Source organism: Trichoplusia ni, chromosome 13 (assembly GCF_003590095.1).
Source record: "Trichoplusia ni isolate ovarian cell line Hi5 chromosome 13, tn1, whole genome shotgun sequence".
Classification (NCBI taxonomy): Eukaryota; Metazoa; Arthropoda; class Insecta; order Lepidoptera; family Noctuidae; genus Trichoplusia; species Trichoplusia ni.
The window spans coordinates 11,501,187-11,525,650 of record NC_039490.1 but is presented as its reverse complement, the minus strand read 5'-3'; the positions used below and the strand labels follow the sequence as shown (position 1 = coordinate 11,525,650).

Below are 24,464 nucleotides of genomic sequence, written 5' to 3'. Positions count from 1 at the left end.
GTGAAGGATTTTAATTCAAATATTGGAGGGTGTAATCATCAACGCGCTGCGAACTGGTATTGTGATCAAAAAATTCTAGTAACAAAAAACAAAATTGGTCCTTTGGTTCAAAAAGGACCACGGGAAAAGTATATGCTACAAATATCACAGCTAAATGAACCAAAACACTATCCCGGTTTGAGTAAATTCGTTAATTCCCTCAGCATTTTCTATCGGCGTCTGATTGGTCTAAGACAGCACATTTGCATGTTAATGGCAAAGCTATAACGAAGTCCGTCCGGTTATTTTTAGAGGCAAAAAAGCTATGTTGGTTATGTATTAAAGTAATATTCGTAAGTAAGTGATAGGTCTACAGGGATTAAAATATATCTTGTATCAGGGTTTAGGGGTCACGTGCGAGTCAGACTCATAACATCTAGGGTTCTGAGCGAATAGGTTACAGAAAAACGGCAAGGCAGTTTCATTTTTACCCTTTGGGTAAGGGTTTCACAACGTTTTAAAACATATTTTAACACACAAGCTTATTTGGAGTTGAAATTATTAGGGATTTTAACATTAACTACCCCCGGAAAATCCGGACAACAATTTATGCTTACTAGCCTGTAAATATGACTATTGTGTTGAATTTTTTGTCGAAAATTAACGTTCTCCAGCTAACAAAGTTTGTGAATAATAACATCGTAGTACAAGTGGCTTGCAATAGAAAAGTTTTGTATACACCGCTTGGTAAAGTATTGGGACAAGCAAGCTTTGAGTATTATAAGTTAAAATTAGTTGTGAAAACTATTAAATAACCAAAATTATTGAGAATTGGTGTCAACTTGAAAGTGTTTTGTTGTCAAATAGTAAGTAGTCAAATAAGGTGTGCAAGTCGGACTCGCAAAACCAATTAACAAAAAGGATCATATTACATATGCCCATCAAAATTATGGCCGTAATCTTTGCATAGCCTCGATCTTTATTTCCTGAAAAAAAAAACTCAAAAACTCTACAATAAAAATCATCTGTCTAGTTATCATGCTCCATGACATACGGCCGCTTTCTATATTCGATCCCGAATCTAAGATTCCGATCAATCCAGATTTTTCTCAATCCCTCGATTGAGCTTGAATCTGCATTTCTTTAATCGATCTCGTCTCGAAATCTATCGAAAAAAAACGGATAGATCGCCCTGCTAAACGTTTTGTTTTACGCATGTGCCGAAAAAGTACTTCAGCGATTATTAATGTGTAAAATGGTGGCTATTTTCTTAAAGCTTATCTATTTTATGTATAATCACTAGAAATTGCACAAAATACAAAAATAAAAGATTGGGAAGTCGTAGCGGTAAATACTATAATTCTACCTGAAAATTAGAAAAAGCATAAACGACAATAATCGTTTATTGATGAGCAACGGAACGTCAGTCAATCGAAAAGTTGTCAGTCAGTTTGACATTAACATAATATATTTTAAAATCGCAAATTTATTTGTTGTTTGTTTTTCCGATGTCTCAGCTATAGAATAGAATACAGCGGCAATATTCGAGCGCATTCAGAATAAGTTCACGCGCCATCTGTACAAGAAACTGTATGGGGTGTATCCGTTCTACCTACTCATGGATCCCACTCTGTTTGTTCTGAGCATGGTTGGCAATGATCAACTGTATATGAGACGGGAGTTTGCACTGGTCGTCTTCTTGGTGAAGGTGCTTCGTGGAGTGGAGAATCACCCGGAAGTATTGCAGTGCTTGAGCGTGTGTACCGGACCGCTTCGTGTGGCGGCGGCGAAGCCCGCACCTACAGCGAGAACAAATTTGCTCGCCAAAGCACCTCTTACAAGAGCTCTCCACACCACCAACTTCTTCAAAATCAGACTGACGTGTTTGTGTTTTTAATAATGTAATGTGTTGCAATTTTTGTTTAGTTTAAGTTCTAAGTTGTCGCATTAGGGTAAACCCTGTAATGAAACTTCATGGTTTTAAATAAATAAATCAAAACGAGAATATTATAATCGTTATTTATTGATTCCAGTATTACAGATATTGGTAAAAGTGTACTTAGTACACAAAAACTATAATACCGAAAGAAAAAAGGTTAAGCGTCCGCTGGTCTTTAGCTTAAATCCTTGACCCCCGTTTACAAGTAAAGTGCAGAAAAAAAAACAGCCACTCGATACATCACAATCACAATTACAAATTTTGAGGACAGATTTTGTTCGTCGTCGCTGTCACTACTATCCCAGTCCGATAGCTGAGCTAATACTTCAAGATCGCTATCACTATCACTTGAAAATATTTCCATTTTCAGAGATTTCTCAGTACAATCCGTAAAAAAATGGGGATCGCGATTATAGATCAAAAATGTCAAAAATCGATTTGTCAAAACCAGAGATCGGTTATAGAAAACGCATAACTGTCACTTTCATACAAATACCAATCTAAAATCTCGATCCGCCCTCCCAAAGATAGATTGAAGAAAAAGATCGACAAAACGATCCATGGATCGGTTATAGAAACACTAAAAGTTGAAAATGGATTCAAATGTCAATCTCGATCCGTAAATTAGGGATTGAGATCGAATATAGAAAGCGGCCGATAGCCTGATGACAGACGGATAGAAAGACGGATTCAAGATGGACAGACTTCAGTGCCTCAGTTTTTACCTTTCCTGAACGTACAATACAAACGAAATCAGTGGTATCATCCTTTTGTACTTTTAGCAATTTATTGATAGAATTGTTTCTTTATTCCCTACGGCACTTTTAGCGGATAGACGTCTGTTACGCCTTCAACAATCCTCGGGGTGTTCCTACCGGGAAAAGTATTTGCTACGATTACAGCCTAGCGATCAAGCAGCAACTAGGCAGAGTAGCGTCATTACAGTCTCAGCTGATATTTGAAAAATGAAGGGTTTTATTCTAGTTTTTTTTTTTTGTAACGGAACTTCGTGTATACTTTTATAAATAAGCCCCCTTTTAATCTAAAAAAAAAACATTTTTCATACTCAACATAGTATTTTTTTTATTTCTGTTAGGCCGTTTTTCGGGCAGTTTAGAAATTGCAGGAAATATATTAGAGAAGGCAGGTGGCAATGCTGACAACCATCAGGGCACGTTTCCCGACTTTGGAGAGTATGAAGATGTCTTTTTTGTCGCTTTGTGAGCAATATACATTTTTTTCTATTCATATTTAATTTAATATAATTAGACACGTGTGCCTGTACATAAACTTAACCAATGCTATGCCTATGGCCTTTGTCCAGAAATTGGACCCAGTTTGCTAAAAACAAACAAGTATGTATACATCTTACACTCTACACACAACTTTAATAAACGACCACCATTTCCTAACTCAGAACTGCAATAATCCATTTCACGCAGCATTAACAACAAGAAAAACTAAATACTTAATTATCTAACTAATAAGTGGACACTTATAACTACATCCCCTCAGCTGAGCACGCGTTCTTAGATCTCCTTGTAAAACAGATAAGACACGAACTCATACCAGTAATTATGATCGTAAACGAGAGCGAATCCGGACCCCCTACCATGAAAACGGCAATAAAGACTGCTGTCGTTGTGCGAGGGAGATGGCTCTACACGAAATGTAGAACACCGTCTCGCTTCTACATCGACTACATAATGATAAAGTACTCTTTTTTGATCTTGTGGTATAAGTACAGTTCATTGTCTCAACTTATGGGGTGGGAAATTAATTTGCAGAATCTGCTGGTTGGACTCTGACTGAGATGTAGAGTTTTTGCTTTTGAGCTGTTTAATTGGGCGTTCTTTGTGCATATGATTTGAATGTTCTTGGACGTTCTTTATTCGTTGTTTTCTATCTAAAAGGATTGAATTACTTGGTGCGGGACTTTGTACAATTGTTGTGTGGTGTGTTAGTTTAAATTGACAAAAAATAATTACAAAAAGTTTCGTCGTTTGTGTTTTAAAACGTACTCGTTTCAAATATGAAAGAATTTAAGTGCTTATAATTTTTAATTAAACATTAGTCATCGATATTATTCGATATCGCCTGACTGGTTCCAGTTTTAATTTATCATTAGTACTTATATTTCAATTGACTTTCTACTTTAATTATAATTTTTAGCGTGCCTTAACTTCGATCCTTCGAATCTTAGTAGTCATATGTTCACGCTATTTTATTTTGAGTCTCTATTGAATGAACACAAGAATCCTACAGACTTAAATATTAATATTTGTAAAGATATTCCAATCGTTTGACAAAGTCTGTTTATTTGCTAACGGGAGGATGTGTTTATAAATGGCCGCTAGAAAAACTTGTGCCTTTGTAACGGTTTGACTAACAGTTACAATGGAATATTTTTAGAAATATTATTTGTATTTTTTGGTGTATTTCGTTAGATGTCCTTTTCAACCCACTTCAAAAAGGAGGTGTTTCTAAATTCGTCTGTAGTTATTTTTTTTTCTTTACCTTGGAACTTTGGACAGGATAAACAGATTTTGTTAATTCTTTAAAGTGAAACAGGTCTACATTTTTGTGCTTAAAAATATAATGCCGAAGTAGTTGACTGTGCGATGCTGTCAATGTATAATTTTATGACATTCAAATTTACTTTCGGGGTTCGGTACCTCGAAAGCTGAAGCCCATAATCAACTGAAATAGATTAAAAGTTTAAATTTCCAAATAGGATTCAAATGCTTGCTAACGTTACTATTATAATCATACAAACTTAAAATTATACACGGTGATTTTTTAATCGTCTTCCAAAAGTAGCCCAGTTCATGTATCCGACGTAAAATACCCCTAGGCGCGATTTTTTTTTTATCATCAACAAAGATAATAAGTACGAAGAAAAATTAAACAAGAGAAATCTAAAATATACTCTTAAAAATGATAAAAACGCCGCAGCCCGCGTCCCTCTCCATTGTTACAAGGCTCGGACCGCGCTCGCAACAGAGCTGTGTTTCTAAAAAACTGCAAATTGCATCATAATATTGAATAAAAATTGCATTTTAAATTTATTAAAATCTCATAAATACCTATTTTTTTAACATGAACGTGTTCTAGTCATTGGATACATGAACTGGGCTGCTTTTGTAAGACGACTAAAAAATCACCGTGTATACGTTTGTACCTTCCTTTACATTTCACTAGAAACTCTTGACCGTATTGTTCGTCAGACTAAATACAAAACAAAATTCAACAAAGAATAAAGGAAAATTTAAATAATGCAAATTATTTTTAAACTTTACCTTTGTAGAGTAACAGTTCTTTAGAGTCAATGGTTTGAAACATAATTTCGAATTACCAACGCTTTTAAAACCATTTAACAGGAAAACACTTTATTATACTTAGCTTATGATATAAATTAATGCTTTTGTGTTGGAAACTTTATAAATAATAAGTTAAATATTAAAGATATTACTTAAAAATAGCACAAAAAAATAAGTTTTTGAACTGGTGTTTTACCGGGCATCTAAATGTCAGTCGTCACGGTATAAATAATCAGTATTTGTAATAACTACACAAGAAAATATATACCATTTGTGCAACGTTCAATTCTTTATTTCGTTGATACTTCATGAAAAACAGCCATGTCCCCAATTCTGCTTTTTACAATTGCCGGTAATTTTCTTAATAGAATCCCACTACCTTCTGGACAGTGAAGTCTAAAAGCTTGTCATACGAGGTCAAAATAAATTTGATCACCTACTCATTGATAGATAGATAGCTCATCCTAGTATAATAATATACACTTAACTTGCATAGCACTTAAACAGACTTAACGAAAACCTGTCTGTGTATAAAGCTGAAAGCTTTCGGCAAGTAATCGATATTGGTTCGACGACAACCTGTAACGGGCATGTGTTGCACTGTCACTTAGTTACAACTTTTTAGATAGAATTTATGTGGTTTTCGCTTAGCACTAAATACTTTTTTCAAACGAGAAACTTTTTTAAGCGTGTTTTGTACAGTATGTAAAGCTTTTAATTGCAGTTTGACTAAAGCGGCAAGGAATTTACTTCTCATGTTGCGAGGCTTATATAAACAAAAAAGTCTTAAATACAATTATTATACCGGGCCTCAGGACAGGATTCGTGGATCACACAAATGCTTGTTCTTAGCGGGGATCGAACCCACGACACGTCGCGCTCTTGAGTATTGCTGTGGTGAACGGCTCGGCTATACGTGCCGTCAAGTTATGAGTCCGTTAAGTGTCTTTCTTACGATACGTGCAGTCATAATTTGGATACTCACAAATAAAACATTTCTAACAAAATAACCAGGACAATATAATAAACAACTGCTCAAAATTTATACATAAGGAAAGATATTCTTTACTTTCAAATTACATTTTAAAATATTACACAAGCTATTAAAACGCAATATTAAAAATGATTTAATCATTCCTTTGCTTACTTTAAAAAACTAACAACTGATCTACTGATACAATATAAACCAATTTCTAGATTAAATTGTCCGCCATTTTGGACAGCCCTTCCTGCCGGTGTTCACCTGATCCCGAAGCTTGATCGCAGATACGACATGTTTTGAGATGGTTTTATAGATTACGACGAAATTGTAGACTTAACTTATAATGATAGTACTTTGGTACTTTTTAACGTATGTAACTACGTTTATTCATTATAGAAATCAGCTGATCAATACTCTTGTTGTTTCGCAAATCGAATCATATTATATAAAATAAAGGCGATAGTTTTTTGTATGAATTTATGGATGTTTGATCCTTTTTAAATCAAAAAACACTGAACGGATTTAGACGAAACCATGATAATTTATAAGTTGGATTAACACGATAGTTTTCATCTCGATTTTATGTTCCTGTGGGATCATTTTCGATTAGTAGCAGGCGGGCCCGTATGCAACAGCTAGTATCTGACACATAAAGTCCTTTTCCAATCATCACGAAAATTTAGCGTAATTAATTTTCAATTATCCCCTTTTTACTTTCTTGTTTGCAATTAACACAATTAATTAGCAAAAATGTTTGCATGTTCATGCAGTAAAATGATATAATGCTTCTCAAATGCAAAACTGACTTTCAGGTAATCTTACTAACATTTAAATTAAATTTACAGAAGCCGGCACACAAGGTTTTGTTGTGTCAACAATGAGTTTAAATTAGTTTTGCAGACAATGCGAGTGTCCCGCTTAGCATATTATTAAACTTTTTAAATTAAATGTTAGTACAAGGGACTTAAATTGAATTTCATATGATTACAATTACAGATATGCAAAAAACTCTTTTTGGGATTCTGTGTCCAAGGACCAAAAATGGTTACCTGTTACTAAGCTGTATGCGCGTCTGTCATTAGGCTGTATCACACGAATCGCAAATAATGAATAACAAATAATGAAAATAAATATCGAAGTTAAGCAACGCTTGCTAAGGTCAAGTTTGAGGCAACCTTTTTTATAACAAAATTGTTTTTCTTCAGTCTATTTGTACAGAACCCTTAGCGTCGCGAGTCCGATTCACACTTGATCGTTTTTTAGTGTGCAAAGACAATCTACATTTATTAAGACTGAAGCTTATCTAAAGAATTTATGGTTGAATAAAACTGCCGTGACACACAGTTTTCTATTAGCAGTTAACTTATAATACGGGCAGTTATCTTTTAACGTTCGATTAAATTAAGTTAAGGTATTGTCGGCGAGGCTTTTATTATGATCGGTGAGCTTTACGTGTTTTATGCTAGAGTTATCGTGATAAGATCAGATTGAAATGAGGTTTCCTTTTTCTATATAGTGTGCATACAGACAGTTTTTTTTTAATAATACTTGATTTTGCATTAAAGTATAATTGAAAAGGCTGTATCAAAAACTGTTAGTTAGATACCTATCGTGACTGTACCAACCGTTGTCAAAACATTATTTTCATTCATTTATTTTTGTTGTACATCGACAAAAAAAAACATAATCTGAGAATATTGGAAATGGGCTAGCTATTCATGAGATACGGCGTGGTGACAGTCGAAAGCACACACAGTCACACAGCGGCCCCTTAATAAAAGGGTTCCAGTTTTATCCTTTAGACACGTAAACCAAATAAAGATTAAAATAAATTGCTAATTATCCTTTTATACTTATCAAAAAGCAATAAAGTTCAAAATCGCAAAAGCAAACTTCTGAAGGTGTTACTTAAGTCCCTTGAGAACTGGCTTGTGCTTCATAAATTGTATCATAATATATCAGAAAATACATTTTTCCTTTAAGGTTATCCAGATGTAACTTACTCATTAATACTTTGGCCCCAAATGATATGTGTAGGAGCAAAGTATACGATAACCAATTAGGAAGTTTTCAAATATGCTAGATGTATCAAATCAAATCAAAATCCATTTATTTAAGTTAAGCCACAAAGTTGCATTTTATGAACATCAAAAGTAAGATTTGGTAGCACCCTGTATCGCTCATCCTTCATCATTTATAATAATTCTTACGAATATTATAAACGCGAAAGTTTGCTTGCATGGATGTTTGTTCCTCTTTCACGCAAAAACCACTTAACAGATTTAGACGAAACTTGTTACAAAGATGATTTGTAACCAGGATTCACATAGGATAGTTTATATCCCGATTGTATGATCCCGTGGGATAATTTTCTTTCTTTTTGTAGTTTTTGTTTTTTTTGTATTATAACAATCGTCTGTTTTCTTACTTAACAAGAGTAAAAATGGAACTCTATTACTAATGCTCGGCTGTCTGTCTGTCTGTCTGGCTGCATCTCCAGATTCGTAATAGCTAGACAGTTGACATTTTTAGTGATATATAGAACAAATAGTTATGAATATTTGTACAGAGCCCTGTCTCGCGAGCCCGACTCACTCTTAACCAGTTTTTCACATTCTGTAAATAAACAGGAATTGATCGAAAAGAAAAAAAGTATTGCTCGATTCGTACCGCCAGTGTTTGTAGTGTAGCGCATGCGAAAACAACAGCTCGTCCCACTTTACAAAACATTCCTTCGCTAAATGAAGAACAACTTCACAACAATGTACTGCTGAACCATTGTCAAGTTAGTTCCAGCCTATTGTGGTGACGCCGTGGAGAAGCAATCGTGTCTTGCTAGAAATACATAGGTATATGTCATAAAAGTTTCAAGTACCTAAGGGAAAATTGTTGAGAGGCAAAATCGCTGCTTAGTTGTAAACTAGAAGATTTTCGGGTGTCGTAACCAAAGGTCAAAATTAAACTATTATTGATGCATCGCTATCCGTCTCTAGGTTGTATCTCAGAGGCTGCCGTCAACTGGGACCCCAATGAACTAGGACCGCGGTCCCAATCGTCGGATCCGTAAAAAATTAATATTTTTCTTCCGGCGACTGGGACCACTCGTAAACTGAAATTAAGAGTTTGTCAAACATAAATATACAGTCACACTAAAATTTTTTAGATGTTATAACGTACATAGACTACTTTGGTTAGACACGATTTTTTAACAACATTAAAATTATAATCTATTTTAAAATTCTCCCTCTTATTGTTGCGAGTCTAATTCGGACTTGTCTGGTTTTACGTTTAATATATCGATCATTATAACTCTGTAGCAATCGAAAAAACTGGCAAAAATATAAAGAGACTATGTGTTTGAAGCGCCACCTACAATAGGGATGATGACAATTTTTTTTGCAGTGTCCGTCTTGTAGTTTTTTGTATAATAATGCATACGTATGTTTTTAATTTATCCCGCAAACATAAATTGACCAAATTACAGTAAATGAAACTTACGCGTGACGTCGCGATTGAGTATAAATTTACTCTATCGTTACGTCACAAGCCCCTTTCCTAAACTTTAAAGAAGTTAATCTTTGTCAATTCTAGTTTTTCTGAAAAAGGAAAAAATACGTGTCTCGTACTTTTCAATTATCTAACTAAGGGACTAATGAGTTTTTTTCTTTGTATACCCAGTCATCATCTCTATTTAAAATTGCCAGTGTTTTTTTATATCAATAAGTTTAATCAATACAATAGATACTCTTTATATTTATGCCAGTTGCACATACCTGAAATTCAACGTCTCTCATAGCTAATATAGGAATTTAATTAAATATTGGCTATTACAGACCAGAGTACTTCAACACAGGTTGACGGGCCTGTTGGTCTAGTGGTTAGTGACCCTGACTGCTATACCGGAGGTCGTGGGTTCGATTCCCGCCCAGGACAAATTTGCTCTGGTGTCTGGGTGTAATTTATGTATAATATGTATGTATTTAGAAATATATAAGTAAGTTTATCAGTTGTCTGGTTAACACAAGCTCTGCTTAGCTTGGGATCAGATAACCGTGTGTGAGTTGTCCCAGGGTATTAAAAAAAACAGGTATTATAAAACGCCAACCCAAATAATAGTCAAACAATAAACAGACAACATGAAAACCTTATTGAGGCCTGTCCTGTTCAGTCGAGTAACTTTATACTTGAACCTTAATACACTTGAAAATCGATCGATTAGAAAAACATTTCCACATATTTCAGTCTTTCCATCTTCATTAAATATTGTTAACATGTCACCTGTCCAAAAGACATACGACTAAATAAATGATATTAATTACATTCATCACTACACTAGCTCTTGTACTACAAGATATTAAATTAAGACCGTTGTCGTTGTGTGAGCGAGGGAGCAATAGACTGCGGCATACTTGCGTCTCGCTTCCACAACGACAAGAATCTCATTTTCAAATCTCACAATATCAGCACAGATTATATCAAAATAAACACACAATCCCACGGGTATTCTTTAGTAATCGGCTGCATTCATAGAAGTGTGGGGATGGGGGGAGGGGGGAGGGGTGGTGCCCAGGATATACCCCCTAAAGGGAAAAGATGCGCAAACGTATATTTTTTGAGGTTTTTTGAAATTTAGTTTTGAGGTTAGGAGTGTCAAAACGGTGTTATCGGCTCGGTCGACGGAGCCCCGCTTCGCGGGGCTCCTACTTCTGGGTGGTTTTAAAAAAAAAACCACGAAGTGGTTGGCGGAGTCTATTCGTTCGCTTCGCTCGCTCAACGACCCCGCCAACCACTTCTAACCTGACCTGTCCATGTCGGGGTTCTCTGAGTCGGGGTGTTAACTATGATGATGGTTCTAGATTTAGTTTTATATATTTCAACATTTTAAATTAATTTTCGATTTATATGATAATCATCATAACAATTTAGAAAAATCACAATACGAAAACACGGAACATAAACAATCGCGAACGAAAAGCGAATGAACTAAATGAACTATTGGAATGTAATTACACTCTTTGACAGTTGAGTGACACTTCAATGTTGGAGTGAGAAAACACTAGTTTTTGCCATACATTATACAATTTTCTGTTTCATTTTTGAGAATTAACCTCAAAACTTTAATTTAAGATTTCTCAAAAACTACACATTTCCGCACAAAAACACTTTATATTATAACTCAGGGCATCATTGCCGATCTATTAAAACCAAAAACACCCAGTAATTCGTGCAGCCCGTTTCTAAAGTCAACCCCAATCCCACTAATATTATATATGCGAAATTTTGTATGTCTGGATGTTTGTTCCTCTTTCACGCAAAACCACTGAACTGATTTTGATAAAACTTAGTATACAGATAGTTTATAACTAGGATTGACACATTTTTATCGCGATTTTACGCTCCCGTAGGATCATTTTCGTTTTTTAGCGGGCGGGTCCGCACGTAACAGTTAGTGTAATGTATTTAACATTTAAATGGTAAATGTATTCGTTTCATTATTCATTACCAATCATTTCAGTTGTACTAATTTGTAAACAGAATATGTTAATTGGTGATTTGATTTAACTATTCAGAGACACATGTTATTTGGATGAAAGTAGAACGAAATGTGAAACAGAGAATAAATTACTCTTAAATGTAAGTTGTTTTTTATTTTATTTTGTAAGTAGGATATAACGCAAAACGACATGTAGTATTTTTTTGAGATCGTTGGAATCGGCATTTCCTATCTAGCTACTCTGAAAAAAAATATCGAAATAAACTTACCGACTTCTAAAAATATTAGGATCTCGATTCGTCTGTACTTTTAATGTATGTCGCCTCGGATCTTCGGACTGAATGAACCGATTTTGTGAATTTTTTTAGAAAGAATATTTTTTTCTTAATTTGTTCCCATAAAGTTGCTGTTTCATCAAGTTTGCCTTTGTAGTTTTTATTTGAAGTTGGTTATATGTTTTTTTTTTGTTCAAAATTTTAGTTATCTCCAAACTTAATCATAGGGGTTAGTGAATTTTCATTTGCAAGTATTTTAGTCGTACAGAACCCTCAGTTGCGCGATACCGAATCGCACTTCCTCGGTTCATACTTGGATTTTTGCTCCATTTTTAACTGTCATATTAATTATTAACTTCCTAAACCGTTCCTGTAGTTAACATCGTGTGGGATCTGAAACTAATGATCCAAATTACAAACACGCAGAGAGTCAGCGTTGACGAATGCCGGTTGCTTGGCAGTGGCAGTAAACGTAAAGATTAAGTGTTGCTGATAATGTATGAGAAATATACAAAAATGTATACTGTCTCATATTATAAAGGTTTATGTATAGTTATGCCTTAACTGGTGTCCTTTTAACTATAGTTTTGGACCTAAATGCTATAACACAGGGCTGAATCATAATATAGTTGGAAAAATTAATTTTTTTATAATAAACGTTACGTTGTTGCGTGACGTTAACGCATATGATTGAAAAAATAAAAAAAGACGAAATGAATAAAAGTAACTAACATCTCGTTTTTGGAAATGTCTATGTTGGATATAGAAGCTGCGTGTTCATCGGGATTACCTGACTAGTTTCGGAAATAAATTGCAACCTTAATGATGAGCTGACGCGTCCGGGTCGCGAATCGATTCGCCCAACTAGTCGGACAATCCCAAAACATACGCGTGAGTAAACCGTTACATCATAATAAAAAATTGTATAACTATTAATTTGCTCGTTAAATACTCAGCTTGTTAAAAGGCTAGACACAATTTATTTAAAACTGATACAGTGAGTGATGTCAACTTTTATAGGGTGTTAAACTTTAACGATTGTTATCATAAAATTATTATAGCTAAAAGGAAAGATTTACTTAATACTGAAGCACTTGTTTTATGTTTTTTCATTAAAAATAATGATATAACTAGTTATTTGTCAATATATTTTATTATTTTACAAGATATTTTGTTTTTTTGCTTTCTTCAATTTTGTAACTTGTAAACTCTATGTTATGTGTATTCTAAACTCTGTGTTATATTTAATCTTGAATATTTATAAAAAAAAAACTATTTATATATATTGACCAAAATATATATATAAATATAACTATTTATGTATATATTTTGGTCGGAAAATATAGAGTCCAACAAAAATATAACACTAATTTTTCGATATGCTTAGGCTAACTCTACTTAGGTACTTGGAGTGTAAAAAATCGTATTTTCATGGTTGATTTGTGACTTAAATCCCGGCTTAAAGCTTAAAAAATATAAAGATAAAGATACAAGATAATTTGTTTCGTGAAAACACGGGTATATGTTTACAAAAAAAACAGAGGTATTTTTGTTGAAGAATTCCATTATTTTTAATTCTCCGCAACTACACACTCGCTTCTCTTACAATCTAATATCTCCAACACACCAGAAGAAAACCTCTATAGCCTTCAGGTTATACTGTAGAACGGTTTCCACGAGAAAAACTGTCTTTTACGAGACTTCCGTTAAAGATGGTATTCCAATATAAGTGCTCGGAATAGCCCCGGATTGTTTACAGACCCAGCGATTGAATTTTAAATGAGCCATGCATTCCTTTTGAAACCGCAGCCAATATATCTGACACTCGGCCAAAGGAATATCGCCTTTATTACTTATACATAAGGATGGGGGTGCAATCTAAGCATATTGGTTTGGCTAGTATGTGGAAATGCGGGCTACGTTAGTTTGTAACAGCAGTTGTGCTTGTAAAGGTTTAAAAAGTAGTTTAACTTTTAGACAGTTAACTGAATGTAATTGAGTTGTTTTGACCGAGAAGTTTACTGGTATACCTGGGGTTTCACACGTGGAAATAACTTTCAGGTTGAGTTCTTCAGTTGCCGTTTTTCTTTCATAGAATTTTTTTGGACTTTGGTCAAATATTTTACAAACCTAATTCAAAAGTTATGGGACTCTTTGAGTTGTCTGTAAGTTCAGTGACCGGTTTTGCATTTAGAGATATTTCAAAGTTTCGAAGTAGTGCCGTTTGACAAAAACTCGGATAATTTAATTTGAATACACTGATATCTTGTGGTTAAGGTGGAATGTTAGGGAGGTTGTGTGATCCACGAATGTTTGTCCTGAGTCTGAGTGCTCCGTGCATGTGACTTGAATGTTTATAAAACTCAGTAACACGGGGAATTAAGAAGCCTAGATTCTGAATATTGGAATCTGAATCGTCACCCCGCAAGTGAGTAAGTGAGCTGAATATTTATCTGAAGGCCTCTTCTTGTCTTTGCTCGTTTTTTAATGTAAAACCAATATATTTCATATTCTGGCTATCAATTTTACAATTTTCTATCAGTCGTAAGTATGTTTATTTAAATAAATATATTGAAGATTATGTAAATTAGTATTGTTATTATAGTTAACATTGACAGTCATTAAAAAACCTTTTTGGGATATTTTTACGAAGAAGCTTGATTTATATTTGATCGGGCCATTTATAGGCTGGTTATATTAATATTTTAGTACCTTGTATTACGAAAACCACAATTAAATAACGCAAAGGTCGCTGTCCGGAGTGTCACAGATTCGAATTGTGTGAGCTCCTCCCACTTAACATTTGCGGTTTTTTCCAAACAGATGGTTCACAAATAATATATCATGCCTTATACAGAGTGTAAACAATTTGAATACAATAGAGATTATATTTTGTCGACCTCCAAAAAAGGATTTACGAAGCTCGTGTGAGAAAGTATTTTTTTGATACTATTATGATAGTATCGTAGTAGTATACTAGTAGTATACTACATAGTATACTTTTACGATTGAAATCTCTTTTCTAAAATCTTTACTGCGAAAATTCTGGCTATCTTTAAAAAAAAACCAAGTTACTCTATTAAGCCGTACTCTGATATTGGGCTGATTTTTTTTTAATTTGCTTGGATTTTGTTAAATATATTATTTGTCGACTGGACTTCAGATCGAATTGTGATGTTTGTGGATGTGTGGAAGGTGATCTCGTCTACGAGGCGTTCTACGAGATGGGGCTAGATTGAGAGTTTCATAATGTACGTTTTACTATTTAACGAAATTTCATTTCTTTATTAGAGTAAGTTGTTTTTAGTGTACTAATAAAAAAAAAATATGCGGACAACATCCCATACATTGTTCTGAACCCAAAGTAAGTTGCTAAAGTACTTGTGTTATGGAATTCAGATACAACAAAGGTACCACAAGCACCCAGACCCAAGACAATGTAAAATTGTGAATTTTTACATTGACCCGACCGGGGATCGAACCCGGGACCTAGCGACGCCTTTAAACCGGTGCTCACGCCACTCGACCACGGAGGTCGTCTAAATGTTTTGTACTGCCTATTACTAAGGCTCCGTTGTCTGTCCAACTGTCCGTCTGTCTGTTAAAAGGCTTGAACATGAAATATTATGATCAGTGACAGCTGACATATAGAAAGTTGAAATTTTTGTATATTTCGCTTTTCGGTTGCCGGTAAAAAAAATAAGAAAACAGTCTCGAGTCCCTCCAAAAAGACTCGCACTTGACCAGTTTATTAATATAGCTTATTATAAAAACTTAAAATATATACATAATATGTCTGATACCAATTAAAATACCACCATTGTATATGATTCACACTGCATTTATTCACACCCTGTATACAAAATGAGGATAAAAACATCTAATCTGACGGAGACAGTTCGGAGTGGCGTGAATACAATTATTTGTAGCAGCCATCATTATAATTATATCTTTTTTCTTTATATGTGGTAGTAAAAGGAAAAAAGAAAACAATTAAAGATAAAAAAAATATATAGAATTATCTCTATCTATATTATCTTTATGTTTTTTTACATTTTTTCACTCTATTCAAGCATTCGTTACCACATTAGTCGTAGAAATATTGTGTAGTATTAGCCAAAAATATTGCGGGGCAAATTACTTTGAAAGTGTACTATTGCCTCACTATTGCTCCCTACTTTACACCTTTAAGTGACAAGAATCTAGATTCAAGTGTACCTACTCTCAAAACTTCAAAAGCAAACCGATTTTCGATTTGAATTTAAACTATTGACCGATCTCATGAAAATATCGTAAGCCAACGGCAATAAATTATTAACAGAATGTCTCTTTTCAGAATCGCACTAGAAATACACATTGTATGTTAAAAATATTTTATATTCTTGACAAATAGAATTTTCTATACTTGTGTGTTTTCCATTCACACAATAGTAAAAGGATACCTGTATCTTTTATGGCTGCCCATTGAAACAGACTCCGACACAGTCTTGCTTTTATTGCAAGTATGAAAAGACTCGCAGAGACTATAAAATATTATCATGTGAATTGTTTATTAAGTACTAGGTACCATGGATTGGTACACTTTTATAAAACTTACTATCGGACTTACTTACTATCGGGACTTACTTACTATACTGCAAGGATCCGTCGAAATTTGTTCCGCTCCACCGAAAAGAATGGAAAAAATCATACAATTCGGTCCAGCCGTTTAGGAGAAGTTCACTGACAAATACAGATGGTACAATTATTGGGTATATTAAGATTTATGCAGGTTTATTACTTTTTAGCATTTTAGTGTCTCCTTTTTATACGTTTCATTATCAAATGTGGAATAACGAGTGAGTATTAAAAGTTAAAAATGTTTTTATTATTTTGATAGGTAATTCAAATTTAACACACACGTATATTTACCTTCATATGAAACAAAAAATTGACTAAATTATACCGCTTAAAGTTTAAGTAAAAACATACAAACATAGCAGTGACGTCTTGCATAATTTCCAATCACTATAATTTGATAAATCTACCTTTATGGTACAAAAGAAAAAATACGTAAACAAAATATCAGACATTGAAAAAAAAATTGCCATCCCTTTTCCAAGACCCTACCTTGTTTTCTGCTCACGTCCCATGACCTAAGGTTTGAATATACACTGATTGAGTTCCAAAGTCGTCAGCAAACTAATCGGAACAGCCGCCAGAAACAAAAGCGTCCTGCCTTAGTAATACAAACACGGTAATAATATGCAACGGAACCCTGATATTGGACCTTGAATCTTAGACCGAGGTAGTTAGGTGTATATTACAGTGGCCGATGTAATTGCTTTTATTAAATTGTACCTGGTTTTAGTTGTAATTACACATACAGTTAGAATACAGAATCGATTGTAATGCTGAAAGTTTGTTTTGGTAAGTGTGAACCCTTTAAACTAATTATAGGATTTGAAAGAAATTTAACATTTGATAACACTGTTCTATTATTTTTAGTTTAGTATTTCTCAACGCACTCTTGCACTAAGGAATTTAATATTTTTGCATCATATACATTCAAGTCACAAGCACATTGCACAAAGACACCCAGATTCGAAACAAGCATTCGTGGCTTACACAAACGCTTGTCCTACGCGGAGATCGAACCTGCGACACTTTGCTTGGCGTTGTGAACTCAACCACTCGGCTACCAATGCAAAAATAAGTCCATAAAAAAGAAAATCGCATGACATAACTAGTATAGTCATGCCATTTAACAAATGCTCAAGCATTTTACACCTAAATACTACTTTAACAACTTTACATTACAAGCCAATTTAAATACTACTTAAAAACACTTAATCACTTAGCAATCAAAGAAGAACAATTAAAACAGTCTTCACCTAATAAGGCGACACTTAAAGTTCTTTGTAAAGTGAGTGAAACTGTAAAGCGCTATTAACTTAGCTAATGAACCTTTTGGAAAACAGTTCTTGATAATTGTTGAACTTACTGCCCTGCCCCCTTTGGAAGAAGTCATCTTGAGCCTATTTCCAAGCTATATTGAGGTAAATAAATAAATAAATGCGGACAACATCACATACATTGTTCTGAACCCAAAGTAAGTTGCTAAAGCACTTGTGTTATGGAATTCAGATACAACGAAGGTACCACAAACACCCAGACCCGAGACAATGTAGAAATGTGAATTTTTACATTGACCCGACCGGGGATCGAACCCGGGACCTCAGAGCTAGCGACACCTTGAAACCGGTGCGTACGCCACTCGACCACGGAGGTAAATTTTTAGTTTTGCCTGATTCAGAAGGAAACCATGTTGTAAAGAGGGGCTGGTCGTACAGTCGTAACAAGAGTAGACAAGCAATGCGTCGATAAAAGCATGCTTAAGTAATCTTTATAACTTTGTAGAGTGCCGTATCTAAAGGAAAAAAATCGGGAACCTAATTACTAGGGTACCAGGTTGTATCTAATCTTCAGACTTGGGGCAGGAGGACGGCTTGATGGCAAAGACTTGCCTCGATTGACGTGGCTCTTTCTTGCAAAAGCTTGCCCATGAAGGAGACTACATTTGGTTATTTAAAATAATACAACATTGTCTGGACTTGAAAAGAGGATTTTACCCTTTTGTTTGTTTCAACGTTTCTTTTCAAGATAGCCAGTTAGGAAATGTCGACTCCTGCTTAAAAAATCATTTGGTATGTAAACGAGATATCATTTATTATATTTACTGAATCTCATTTCAGATTGTTTGTACAAACTTGTCACGAGTCCAACTCGCACTTCATTGTTTTTTTTTAATATCACATTGCCAAATCTACTGACCTACGTTACGTAAACCTTAATCTACCTGAACCTACACAGACAACCCAGTGAACCCAGAAGACTTAAAAAAATAAAAAGCATATGAATTTTCGCTAACCCCTGGAAAACAATGTTCGTAATAGTTACGGGGAAATAGCTCAGCGGAGCCCGTACAAATTGGCTAAAGAAAAACCAATCAAATCATCTATTACATTTATGACCGTATCTAGCGTAACCTCATTGTTAATTTTTAGTGTTCTTTGTGTACTTGTCCGAAAATTTTCCGTGGCCAGCTTTCGAAGCTATATGAAGTTTTGAGGGAATCTCTTTTCTGAAAGCGGCTATAAATACCAATAGTTTAATACACCTTTTTCTAGTTAATGTTCACATTTAAACTTCTACATTTACCCTCATACCGGCTCCAGAATACACTCGGTCGAAGTAACGAATCAGAAAACAAATATTGTTTTTTTAGGACAAACCTGTAAATACAATAAAATTTAAATAATAATGTTGATATTTGCTACCACCTGCCGGTCTCGGTCCGATTTAATTAAAAAATTAATTCAAAGTGAGCTCACACGCAAATTGGATCAGCCTTTTTTGCTATCGTTATGTTGCCAAAATACTTCATGTGGAGTGTGTGATGTCACATACCAATTAAAAATAACGATTATAAAATTAATTAAGTATTTTTAACTCTAATTAGCTGTAGTGGTGGACTAGTGGTTAGTTATTGAATTTAATGGAAACAAGTTTCAGGTAAAATAATTAAAATTAATTTCATTTAATATTTGCGTTATTTAAATACTTAATTAATTATCGTACCCTAATAAAACTACATGTAAAATATAATTGATTGTCCTGTTACATTGCTAGTGTTGTGAGCAGGATCATTCGTTGTGGCTCGGTGTAATTTGTCTATATTAAGTATGTATTTAGAAATATATAAGAATCTTTATCAGTCGCCTAGTACTCATAATACAAGCTTTGCTTTTTTTCAGACTAGACGGCAAGGTTTGTGGAATATTATAATGTATTCTTAATTATCACGCAGGCACACTTATTCAAAACTATAAAAGTCGCCAAAAATCAAAGTTCAATCGTAGTTTTTACCCGACTGCTTCAGAAGGAGGTTAATGTCTCTGCATAAGTACCAACCACATCCGTCCTACGACAGATACTTAAGACGTTGTATCACAAAGAGACCCTAAACCTTTCTTAAGCCTAAATAAACGGATTGCTTGACCTCTAACTTTTGCAGACAAACTGCCGGTAGTAGTTCAAGTGGACCGCTAAGTGGGCCACCACTAAACTATACTACAGAAGTACTAGCATGACAATCCTAGTTAATCTTAATCCTAATATTATGAACGCGAAAGTTTATATGTGTCCTTATATCAATGTATAGATGTTTGTTCCTCTTACACGCAAAAAGCAATGGAATTTAGACGAAACTTGGTACACAGATAGTTTATAACTGGGGTTAACACTAAGGATAGTTTTAATACCGATTTTATGATCCCGCGGAATCGTTTTCGTTCTTTAGGGTTCGGGCCCGCGGGTAACAGTAGTTTTTCATAAATTCACATATTATCATTTACGAATATTGCTTATTACTAAATTCTATCTGGTTAACTGCTTGTAAAAAAAAAAGTGAAAAAACATAATTAGAAAACAAATGCTAGGTAATACACAATGCCACACTACAAACATACGGTAATCAATAGTAAAGACCGCGGCCGCGCTGGCTTTTAAAAATGAAAGTAAAATTCGCCTTCTGATGATTACTTGTATAGTGAAACAGATAATTGCACTAACGCGGTCCCCACTTAAGTGAAACATATAGAGTCTTCTTTCCTCATTTAACTCTGTTTTTCCCTTTTAATTTTATTTATAAGCTGTGGTGTTTTCAACGTCTTTGTTTAGGAGACACAGGGTTAGATAGAGATAAATTTATAATGGTCTTTATCAAATGTGGCATTCTTTGGAAAATGATAATAAATACAGTTTTAAAGATATATATAAAATCATTTAGTCATCATTGGCCTAGCCTTTTTCCAACTATTTTGGAATTCGGATTCAGCTGAGTACCAGTGTTTTACAACGACAAACATAATATAAAGTCATTTACAATAGACTTTTAACTATTCAATATTATTTTCGATAGCACCTTCTTTAGCGTACAGTAGCGCACACTAGCGCAGCAGTCGGCGTCCGCTCTTCAATTTTTTTCGTTACCTTGTGCGCTTGACACCCAACCCGATCATGCGAAAGTTTTGTAGTCCAAAGGAACTTCTGAAACGACCTAATATATACTCTATTTTAAGAGTAATAGTTTTTAACTCAGACGATACTGCAAGTTTTAAAAAAAACGAGTCTAGTGAAACAACGTGGCACTACTAGTAAATGATACATATTTATAAATGAAAATTACACATTCGAGTTGGTCTTATTAAAATATTGTATCAACCCTCTGAAGATGGTCTGAAGCATAATTTAATACTAATAAACTCCAGACTTATGTTAGTTAAGATAACTTGCAGACGTCTTGGACCCTCGCATAATATACGTATTTAGATTTAGATGACTATTGCTGAATAATAATACAATTTCGTATGAAATATACTCGAGAGTTGTCTTTTAAATGCATAAGAACGTATGTTGAAAGTTTGAATACTTATATATGATTAATTTATTTTGCGGTTACTGAAAAAATATCTAATCATCAGAATTTGACAATTCGCAACTACCGCATCAAACTGGACAGCAGTCCTTTTTTTTCGGATGAGAAAATCAAATGATCTCTTCCTTGGTTTGGGTTGAGCGGAAGAGAGTGTCAGAGTTTTACTGAATAATACTTTTCTTAACACTTTGCATACCAGGGACGCGTTAACTGACACTAGAACTCTACCATCAACCTTAAAAGTAAAACTGCTGCTGTTGTGGAAGGGAGATATAAAATAGCGTTAAGAGGCTCTCTCTTCTAGAACTGTTACAGTCTTACTTCAATCGGCAACCCTGAACAATAACTGCATCACTTTACGAAAATATCTTCTTAAATCTAATTTTATTGTTACAGAATGATGTACACGTCTCTTCCCGTCTGTTTCCTCGTGATTGGAGCAGCACTATGCGCCCCCGAGAGGATGCAGAGCGACGCTGACCCCCACGAGACCCCACAAGACACCCACGACATACAAGGGGACCATGTTGCCCCCCTCGCGAAGAGATCCCCCCACTACGACTTCGGACTTGGCAAGAGAGCCTACAGCTACGTGTCGGAGTATAAGCGACTGCCAGTCTATAACTTCGGTTTGGGAAAAAGGTACTTAAACTCACCTCTATAACTTTTCAAAATCAAATTCCATTTAATTTAGACAACACCATATATCGCCCATCCTTCACTGCGTTCTAAGTACACTATCTGTGGAGAGGAAATTTTGCTCAGATATATTTTGTACAGAGCTTTATCTTTGCGATTTATTTACATTCTAATTCCAACATTACGATGTGTTTTCCAAAGAGTGTTATAACCAACACCATAAAGTCTTGACCTGCGTCTTTAAACTTTTTCTTTGGCCTGTAGGTCCAGACCCTACTCCTTCGGGCTCGGCAAGCGCTCCGTGGACGCCGACCAGTTCGATGACGACACCTTCGATCAGGACTCTCTGGCTGAACTCTTCGACCAATATGATGATGCAGGTGAGCTGGTGTTATGTCTCTAAGTTATAAAAGATGAAATAGACCAGGGAAGGATCTACGAGGTTAATGTGGAACAATCACAGGTTGATTTTGTTACTAAGTTTATGTAACAGTACTCTTGGCAGAATAACAATGCACTAGACGACGTAGAAAGCAACAGAAATAATATTGTTTTAAGCGTTGTTGATCCTCAGGTCATCAGATATGGATTTAGTTTATTTCGTCTTATGATCTATCTTTAGCTTCATGGCTGTTTTCATGGACCAATCCTATGATGTTTGACATTATTTTGTTGGTACATACAAAAAATCAAGACACGAAAAAAGGGGAATTAAGGAAACATTTAATTCTCATTTAAATACGATAAGGAAAACGGCCGGTCCCTAATGTTTGACCAAATAATCAGAAATAGCCTTTAATTGTAGAACAATTGTCTTTAAGGAAAATTTAACGAAATGTTCTAAAAAATGAAACCGAGCAAAAATTTAATACACGGCTACCGGAAAATTGAAAATTTGTTTGTGAAAATAATTTTCAATATTGCCGCTATAAAGCAAGGAATATTCTTTTTTTTGTCTAAGTCAATACACGCACAATAATTGGCAGTGATATAAAAATTTCATTCATCAAAATTAGTTTTGAAATTTACAAGTCATTGAAGAGTCTTATATGTATATTTTTTTGCAGTATACGAAGCGAAGCGAGCTCGTCCCTACAGCTTCGGCCTAGGCAAACGTGATGCTGAAGATGAAACATCAGAGGAGAAACGTGCCAGGGCATACGACTTCGGCCTAGGCAAACGACTACCCATGTACAACTTTGGACTTGGCAAACGAGCCAGGAGCTACAACTTCGGTCTAGGCAAGAGGCTCGCCAGCAAATTCAACTTTGGCCTAGGCAAACGACAGAGGGACATGCATCGCTTCAACTTCGGCCTAGGCAAGCGGTCGGCAGAGGACGCTTCACCCGAAGATAACGACAATTATTTTGATGTTTAATTTTTTTATTTTATACTTAAGCGGTATCGCCAATGGGAATTTACGTGGGAAATATTTTCTTAAAACGACATAATATTATTTAGGACTTTAAGTGCTCTGTATTTTGAGTTGTCTTTTAACTAGATTTGTCAAAATATCTATTTTTGTAGTGTTCTTAAGCAGGTAAAAGATTGCCATGTGAAAAAACCAGCCAATTTTCACATGGGAACCTTGCGGGCATAGGCCAAAATTCCTATCAATTACATTTATTTTCCGTACATTTCCACGAAAGTTTCCATACAACCAGTTAATTAATAATATTAAGGTTATCGACTGCATAATTCACGTAATTTAGACATTTCAAACATTTAAAAGTGAGTTAGAAAACATTTGAAATGCGATGTATTTTTATGGTAATTTAAAATATTTTTGTTGTAATAATATATTATTATAATTTATCTTTATATTTTTTATTTTATTTATTTTGTAAATTATTGTTATAAATATGGTTATTTATGTAATAAATAATGAATCATTGTAAATCGTACTAGTCACTGTGGAGTCACAAATGCGTGTAAGCTCATAGTATAATCCTATAGAAATATTTATGTTGTTGAATAAATAATGAAGAATATCATATTTTGTTTAACTCATAAACTCCTTCATGAAGACAAAATAATACGCTTATAATAAATAAATGAAAGTGAGATATTTAATAAGCCCAGTTAAGTATCTACCCTGTTTGAATCATCTCAGTTACGGTAAATTTTGGAAAACAATTATAATGAATAATTGCTTTAAATGGTGTATTAAACATGCATGATGAGATCTAGGTATACGGAAGATATTCTAAATTAAATAGTTGCTATTCTATTCTACATCTTATGCACAGTTAGGTAGGTACATTTTAGATATTAGATAGCCTGAGTAAGAAGAGAGTGATATAGAAAGACCAATTTCAGCGCAAGTCGCACCAGTTCACGAGTATGACGCAGGGGTCA

At 34.5% G+C, this 24,464-nt stretch overlaps 1 protein-coding gene across 1 annotated transcript in view; it reads left to right on the top strand.

Moving 5' to 3' along the window:
• LOC113500113 (allatostatin-A) overlaps window positions 1-23,870 on the top strand; it is a 53,691-nt gene extending 29,821 nt beyond the window's left edge. Inside the window, exons 2-4 of the mRNA XM_026880787.1 lie at window positions 21,864-22,109; window positions 22,371-22,486; window positions 23,174-23,870. Coding sequence (XP_026736588.1) covers window positions 21,865-22,109; window positions 22,371-22,486; window positions 23,174-23,484 — 672 coding nt within the window. The 5' untranslated portion in view covers window position 21,864 and the 3' untranslated portion in view covers window positions 23,485-23,870. The remainder of the gene's footprint in view (window positions 1-21,863; window positions 22,110-22,370; window positions 22,487-23,173) is intronic.
• Window positions 23,871-24,464: the final 594 nt, after the last annotated feature.